General features: G+C 53.5%; 1 protein-coding gene across 10 annotated transcripts in view; it reads right to left on the bottom strand.

Moving 5' to 3' along the window:
- Nucleotides 1-3,543: 3,543 nt before the first annotated feature.
- ZMYND8 (zinc finger MYND-type containing 8) overlaps nucleotides 3,544-8,542 on the bottom strand; it is a 111,638-nt gene continuing 106,639 nt past the window's right edge. For 6 of the 10 annotated variants that reach the window (XM_023756170.1, XM_023756175.1, XM_023756174.1 and 3 more), the window contains one exon: nucleotides 3,544-4,992. In XM_023756170.1, the coding sequence (XP_023611938.1) occupies nucleotides 4,853-4,992 (140 nt within the window). In that variant the 3' untranslated portion in view covers nucleotides 3,544-4,852. Of the gene's footprint in view, nucleotides 4,993-7,087; nucleotides 7,159-8,542 lie in introns of all 10 variants that reach the window. The other 4 variants (XM_023756169.1, XM_023756172.1, XM_023756171.1 and 1 more) reach the window with 1 other exon arrangement.

The raw sequence follows: 8,542 nt of genomic DNA, 5'->3' as shown, positions 1-8,542 counted from the left end.
GGTTAGTAGCTCTCAGTTCTGGCTGCCCATTAGGGGCACCCGAGCTGCTTTGCAAGAGGTACAGATGCCCGAGCCCCAGAGAGACCGCTGTCGTTACCAGGGAAGTGGCACCTGGGCATTTCTGGTTTGTTTTATATCTCCCAGGTGCTTCCAATGCTCAGCCAGAGCTTAGAATCGCTGCCCCAGACACCCCGGCTCTGTCCCCCGGCTCTGTGAGTGTTTGCTCACCGGCAGCTTCTCAGAGAGGCCGTAGGCAATCACACCATCGGACTCCCCCTCGCCCTGCTCATTTACCGTCAGTGCGCGACCCCAGCTTTATATGCACATTGGACGGCTTCCCAATGAGAACACCGGGTGGGTAAGGGCAGAGGCCGCACTGGTTTTGTTCAGCACTTGTCTCCAGAAACAAAACATTTTTGAAGTTAAAAAATGACAAGAATACCCCATCTCCAGAAAGAGCAGTTCAATAGTTCAGTTAGATTTCATGAGCTCTGTAGCCTTGAGCTGGTCACTTCCTGGGCCTGTTTTACAAGGGCCAGAAGGAGGTCACATCAGAATAGCGAACAGCACTTTCTGGGTTGACTCATGACCAAGGACAAAGAGAAAATCACAGCCCACTGTGAGAAGGCCTCGGACCACTCCCTCACAAACAGCGGCCTCCCTGCCTCTCTCCCTCATCTAAGCCACACCGGCCTCCTTGCAGTATACAGAGCGCCCTGAATGAACAACTTCAGCCCAGCTTTCTCCCCGCTCCAGCTCTCTGGGGCTGCAGTTCTGCATAGTGGCCACCAGGTGGCGAGAGGACTAAATTGCATTCAAGATCACCCCTAGACCATCCTGGCCAGTCCTGGCCCCTGCCTGGCTGTTGCTAAGAGAAAAGAGCAAGGACCATGGCTCCCTCCTCTCCTCATTCATGGAGTCAGAGACATTGGGCATCGGAAACGCTGGACCCAGACTAAAGTCAGAGGAAGAAGGGCCCACAGTCCTGTCTGGATCGGCCAAGTCCTTCCCCTCTTCTCTGACCACTCCTGACCCTCCCGCACAGCCGCCTGGGATGAGTCCCAGGGGCCCCTCCCTGTTTCCCTGCCCATCTGCATGCCCTCAACTGAGGGTTCGACCATCTGCATACCCTCAACTGAGGGCTGTGACAGGCATTGTCCTCTCCCACAGTGCAGGGCCGCGCTTGACCGGTACCAACATGGAGCAGCAGCCAGGCTTCAGGTTACATAAAAAAGGGGACAGGACAGAAGAGTGTGTATCAAACGCTGCCACTTGTACACAGGAAGGGGGAGGAAACGCCCTCTGTGTTGGTTTGCAAATGCGGACTCGGAGGCGCAGGCCGGAGACCAGGGTGGCTGGGCCCCTCTTCTCACATTTGAGGCCTATGACTGTATTACCTAGTGAAGTCAATAGGAAAAGTGAAATGCAACAATTCATTTGAAAATAACCATTTCTCTACTTTCTTGTACAGGAAGCTGCGGCCGGGGTGGGGAGGGTTGGAGTCGGTAAGATTAGGGGACACAACAGTGAAGGAGACAGTAAACTTTGACCAGGGATGAGGCTGAGACTGCCCGGCCGGTGTGGCTCAGTGGATTGAGTGTCGTCCTATGTGTACCACGAGGTCGCCGGTTTGATTCCGTCAGGGCACATTCCCAGGTTGCAGGCTCGATCCCCAGTAAGGGGTGTGCAGGAGGCAGCAGATGGATATTTCTCATGATGTTTCGCTCTCTCTCCCTTCCTCTCTAAAAATCAGTAAAAACTTACTTTTAAAAAGAGTCCGAGACAGAGGATAACAGGGCTATGGGTGGGGAGTGGCTACAGAGGTGGCATCTGAAAGATGACCTGGAGAACAACCCGGAAGGGTGTGCCAGGCAAGGGCCCAGAGACGAGAAAGGGCCTGGCTTGTTGGAGCTGAAAGGTGACAGTGGGGTGACTATGCCTTCCCCTCTCACAGCCTTGGCCTCTCCCCCTAAAATGGGGCTGTGCCACCTACTCTGTGGTCTCCAGGATAAAATGAGAGGATACCGGGAAGGTGCACATCCATGCCCAATAAAAAAGGAAACTAAACATTTTTGAAGTTAAAAAATGACAAGAATACCCCATCTCCAGAAAGAGCAGTTCAATAGTTGTTAGATTTCAAGAGCTCTGTAGCCTTGAGCTAGTCACTTCCTGGGCCTGTTTCTACAAGGGCCAGTGGGAGGTCACATGAGAATAGCGAACAGCACTTTCTGGGTTGACTCATGACCAAGGACAAAGGGACAATCACAGCCCACGGTGGGAAGGCCTCGGACCACTCCCTCACAAACAGCGGCCTCCCTGCCTCTCACCCATCTAAGCCACACCGGCCTCCTTGCTGTTCATTAAGCACATCAAGTTCACACCTGCCCCAGGCCCTTTGCACTTGCCGACTCACTCTGTCTCGGATGCTCACCCACTTTCTCATCCCACAGCCAGCTCTTCATTCAGGACTCAGGGCAAATGTCCCCTCCCCAGAGAGGCTCCTCATGTTAAGAGCTAGTGAAGCCACCTTCAGAACCCCTTGGTCCTACTCTAAAGCAGCAGTCACCAACCAGTGGTCCGTGGGTCACTGGTGGTCCGTGAGGTCCGAAAGGTTGGCGACCGCTGCTCCAAAATATCCCATCTTGTACTAACTTATCAGGTGATCACCTCATAAGTGTCTAATCACTATGCTTTACACCTGAAACTAACATAATAGTGATATCAACTGCAATTGAAGAAGAAATATATTTTTTAATACATTTTTATTGATTTCAGAGAGGAAGAGGGAGAGATAGAAACATTATTAATGAGAAGAATCATTAATCGGATGCCACCTGCACGCCCCCTACTGGGGATCATGCCTGCAACCTGGGCATGTGCCCCTGACCAGAATCCAACCCTTCAGTCCAGAGGCCAATGGTCTATCCACTGAGCCAGACCAGCTAGGGCAAGAAATTATTTTTAAATTCCTGTTCGCTTCCTGTCACAGCAAATGGCCTGCAGGCCAAACGCAGCCCATTCCGATTCTGTACAGCCTGTGAGCTGTGACTAATGTTTATTTTTAAATGGATGAAATATATATATACATATATCACACATGAAATTTCAGTGACCAGGGTGGGCCGGGCAATGTGAAGTCTCGTGCTGCCCACTCAGCTCTGAGTGAGGCCTCCATCCTGGCCCGGGAGGAACTCCCTCCCTCCCACTGTTTTTCCGAGACTGACCCAGGCTTTCCCTTGCTTCTCATCTCGGTCAAAAACACTCAAGGCACTGGACGAGGGGCCCTTATTGCTGATGTGCCCACCGCCGTGGATTTGTGCGCGGCCGCTCACGGCCTGGCCTCTGTGTTCGGCCGTGAAAACCTGACTCGGCCATGCGGACCCAATGGAAAACTGCAGATTTGAGGACGACCAAGCCATTTTTCCAAAACAGTTTAATTTTTAAAAGGTGAAGAGTCTGAAGAAACTGGGGGAGAAGGGGAGGAACCCAAAAGAGCCTACCGTGTTGTGAGTCTCCTGGCTCAGTCACAAAGAAACACCATCGTCAAAAAAGATATTTAAGTTTAATACAAATTTTATACAAAGAAAATGTGAAAAAATACTTCCATATGCTAAAAGCAATTATGCTTCACAAATAAGGCCAGCTAGGCTATTTTTTTTTTTTGATAACTGCAATTCACAAATGTTCTTTCTCTCCTGTTTTCTTCTAATACTCCCTTCTTACTTCTTCTCTAATATGGGTAACTAGCTGGAAACTGTACAGTCCGCATCCTCTTATCAACAATGAAGAGAAAGTAAACGAGACTAAAATGTACAACGAGATGGGCTGGAATGATATCGTACAATTAATTTCCTCATATACAGACATCCCCCTCCGCTTGCTCAACGCCTTTTGTTTTACACAACAAACAAAACGGAGCCACAGCGTTCGTAGTGTAACAGACAGCATGGCGGGCGTGTCCTCTCACACTGCCTTGGTTTCATGCTTACATAAAAACGTAAAATCCCCTCGTATAAATACTACAGACATGCTTCATCCAGGCTCGACTGTCCTCCGCGTGCGCCCGGCCTCCGTCCTCCCTCCGCCAAGCACAGGACCTCTCTCCCCCAGCGTGTGAGTGTGTCGGAAGGAGCCACACGCACGGGAGAGATTTCTCTCGGTTCCGAGGACTCGAAACGCCCGGTGTTCTTCTCTCCTGCGCTGCGCTGAGTGGGGCTGGTTTCTGCTTCTCGTCTGTAAACAAGGACACTGGGTTTTCCCTTTTAGGAGGCGAGTCACCGCGTCGGTCACGTCACAGAAGCAGCTCCTGCCACCCGCGTCCTTCTGCGTCCTCCGGGCCCAGAGAGCTTGCATCTGATGAAGCAGCAGCGCGGTGTCGGGAAGGGGCGATGGCTTGATGGGAGGTGCCCACGGCAGCACAGAACCTGCCAGAACTCACCATCCCGGTGCCGCCTCCAGACGGACGGGCCCCGGACCACCCCTTCCAACACCAGAACATCCTTTGTGTTGTTGGGTGTTTTTTTCTAATCGCTTTTCTTTTTTCTTTTTCTTTTTTTTTTTTTATAAGTTAAAGTCAATACAAATATAAAAAGGGGAAGGTACTCTAAGTTCAGTGACATCCACAAATTGTACACTATTTACACCTAAAGCGTGAGTTCATGTGGGTGGACGGTCCTCGGAGCTCGTGGGGGCGTGTAGTGTGGGACCCTCGGTGGGAAGAAAGGCCAGGTCTGGGTGGAGCCCTCGGGTCCGGAGGGGTGGTCTCCCGCCTCACGTGTCTGCGCCGTTCCCTGGCGGCCCGGGGTCCGCCTTCTTCCTCCGGGGGGCGGACGGCTGGGGGCGCGGCTTGTCCCTAGTCCCAGAAGGCGTCCAGCCGAGACTCTTTCGGGAGGAGACTCTTCGAGCTGGCGCTGGCGTTGTGCTCGGAACGCGACGATCCTCGCTTCTCATCGCTGCCGCTCCAGCCGCCGGACTTGCCGCCCCGGGAATGGTCTGGGAGGAAAAGCAACAGAGAGAAAGGCTCAGCGCTCCCGCCGCCTCCACCGGAGCAGAGCTCCCCACCCAACCGGCACTCCTCTCCGCCCGCACAGCGCCGAGGGGTCAACACTGCCACCCCGGCCTCCTGGAGGGCTGGTCTGCAGAGGACCAAGGCAGAACGGCTTCCTTTCTTAGGACTTAACAGAGCGGGTTGGAAAGACAGTAGGGTGTCATGCTCCCGGAGAATGAAGATCGGAGAGGAAATGGCCAAGGAAGGCCTTTCTGGTGTGGTGCCCACACTGGGCAGCCCCAGGACGTGACACCAAGCACCCCGTGCGCCGGTAGCCACCCTCAGGCACAGGAAAAGGCACCCAAGTGTGACGTGTGACCCACCGACTGACATCAACCTTAAGCTTCTTTGATCAATTTACAGGCAACTCGAAAAACAGACTCATACCAAACCACCCAGAGGAGCAGGTCAGAGAGGAGGAGGAGGAATGTGGACCAGAGCGGCCAAGGCCAGCTGGGAGCACAGACCACCGGCCTCAGAAGGACAAGCCGGAGGGTCACCAGAGAGTGCGGAACCGAGTCGGACCCGAGACAGCTTCAGACACAGGCGAGTCAGAAACGAGGAGCCGGAGAGCCGGCGATACCTGTAACGCCGTCCAACGGGCCAGGCGCGCGGGCTCCCTGGACAGGCGCCTACGGGAGCCCTGGCAGCAAGCCACCGGGTCCTGCACATCCGAGGTCATTTACCAGCTCAGACAGACGGGGCAGAACTTTCACGATTTCTCCAGGGGGTGGGGGTGGGGGTGAGGGTGGTAATAGCTGACTGAAGAAGTCAACTTCAAGTTTAGAGACAGAAATCGAAACGAGGGAGGAAGGGGCCATGTCTCCGTCTGGGGGGGTGACGCGTCTTATCGCCTGGCTAGTCGTGAGCCGTTTCGGGAGGGTCTGGAGGGCCGGATCTCCAAGGTGAGGGCCTCACACAGAGGAGCTCCTCAGTCACCGCATCACTGACCCGCAGGGCAGGATTCTGCGGAGCGGGGGTTAGGGGGCGGTATTTTGGGGTGTTTTTTTTTTAGTATTTTCAATTAGTTTACATTCAGTATTATTTTGTATTCGTTTAAGTTGTACAGCATAGGGGTTAGACCAGGGGTGGGCAAACTTTTTGACTGGAGGGCCACAATGGGTTCTTAAACTGGACCGGAGGGCCGGAACAAAAGCATGGATGGAGTGTTTGTGTGAACTAATATAAATTCAAAGTAAACATCATTACATAAAAGGGTACGGTCTTTTTTTTTTTTTTTAGTTTTATTCATTTCAAACGAGCCAGATCCGGCCCGCGGGCCGTAGTTTGCCCACGGCTGGGTTAGACAATCGTAAACTTTACAAAGTGCTCCCCCTGACACCATACCTAGTTATTAACTACATTACTGACTGTATTTCCTATGCTGTACGGTATGTCCCTCAGACTATTTTGTAACGACCAATCTGTACTTCTCAAGGGCCGGCTCTACCTTAACAGCCCTGACTTGACCTCTTCGTAGGCTTCTGCCCCATCTGCACTGCCTACATCAAGCAGGTCAAACTCGCGGCCTGCGGGCCACACGCCTCTTTATTTGGCCCGTGTTAGCCGCGAGTTTGACCTGCTTGGCCCACACCATCAGTTCTTCTGGAAGGACTCTGGGGAGTGCTGTGGTTGGTCATCTCCAAACGTGAGAAATCCTGCAACAACGCATCACGCCACATCCAGTCCCCCTGCTCGGGCGAAAGCAGAAGGGGCGGGCGGAGCTGGGACGGCACCTGTAGGGCCTACCCCCTCCCATGGACAGGACTCGGCGCTGGCTGGTACGGCCAGTCACTGCAGGGGAGGATCGGTGTTCACCTGGGAGCTTTTATGAAAAGAGCGAGGATGTCCCCTCGAGAAGCTAAACCGTACGCTCTGGCCGTTTCCATGGCCACCAGAGGCCCCGTTACGAAGAAGTACAGGCCAAAGCGAGACCCATCACTCAGAAGAACAGCAGAGGACACACCCCGAAGAAGCACACACCCGGCCTTTGCACGCCAGGAGTGAGTCCGGGCGGCTCGGGGGGCGGGTCATACTTACACTTCTGGGCCGGGCAGGTGGGGTGCAGCTGGTGGTCTGTGGCGGTTGGGGCAGAGGCGGGTTGTTGCTAACTGAAGAGATAGCACAGGCATCCTCAGAGTCTATCCGCTCGAGTCCACACCCCCACGTGCTCACCACTGCTGGCCCTCACTAGGCCACTGCTCTTAGCCCTGCTTCTCCACTTAGTGGTTCACAGGAGACTAAAGCTTTTTAAAAATGCACATGAGACCATAAGCAGGACCGCTGGACACAGCACGGCGTTACAGGTGGAAATAAGATACACACGACATCAAAGCAACTCTGGAAGCCACAGGTCCTCAACATTTGAAAGCAAAACCCTCAGAACCATGAACTCTGCCAACAGCCTAACTCAGCCAGGGAAACAGGCGCCAGACCACAGCCAGGTGGGAGGCGGCACCAGGCAATGCCGACTGCTGAGGGCAGGTAGTAGCTAATCCAGGGCTCGGTGGACACAGAGCAGGAGGAGGGAGGCGAGGAAGGCGCGCAGGGGGCAGCGGGCTGAGGGTGGGGCTGCAGACGCGCTGTCAACTGAGCCACGTTCTCAGCTCCAATGATAGGACACCAACCAATCACATCGGAAACTGAAGCGTCAGAAGTGAGTGGCATGAAAGGGGTCTCCACAGAATAACCAAGAACAGTGAAGAGCTTGTTAGGAAATGATTGGAGACACGATCAGGGGGGAGACAGGAACTCCAGGAAAAAGCAGGCCGCACAGGAACCAAAGTGGAATCCCAGCACACGGATGCCGAGACCAAGGGGACGGCCCCAGTGACAGAAACACAGGTCGGTGCATTTCAATTCCCCAGACCGGGCCCAGCCTCCCATGAGAAGAAACTGAAGTTACAGAACAGCTCCCCGTCCTCAACCTCAATGAAGGCGAGTCGGAGTGGAGAAGGTGGGAGTCTGGACAGGACGGGGTAGGAGAAGTGAGGAAGGAGACGGGCCGCCAGGGGACCGAGCAGGACTGCCTGGAGCTGGCAGAACAGGAACCAGAGGGTAAGACTTGTTTCTGACCGGGGGACTCACAGAGACATAAAATAGTGACAAGTCACTTGGGATGAAATGGGAGAGATGTCATCTATGACCCTAACTCTCATCTCTTTTTTGTTTCTTTAAATTTGAATTCTTTACTGTTTAAAGTATCACATGAGGCTCCTTTTCCCCCCATTGGCCTCTCCCACCCCCCAGCACATGCCCTTACCCCCCACTGTCTGTGTCCATTGGTTATGTAACTCATATGCATGCATGCAAGTCCTTTGCTTGATCTCTTACCCCCTCACCCCCCGCCCCCGGCCTCCCCTCATAGGTTGGACAGTCTGTTCGATGCTTTGTCTCTGGTTCTGTTTTTTGTTCACCAGTTTGTGTTGTTCATTATATTCCACGAATGCCTAACTCTCATTCTTTTTAAAGCTGGAAATCAAGGAGCAACTTCTA

The sequence above is a fragment of the Myotis lucifugus genome, unplaced genomic scaffold (assembly GCF_000147115.1).
Source record: "Myotis lucifugus unplaced genomic scaffold, Myoluc2.0 scaffold_90, whole genome shotgun sequence".
Taxonomy (NCBI): Eukaryota; Metazoa; Chordata; class Mammalia; order Chiroptera; family Vespertilionidae; genus Myotis; species Myotis lucifugus.
Note: the sequence above shows the minus strand (reverse complement) of the source record. Positions and strands in the feature narration are given on the sequence as shown.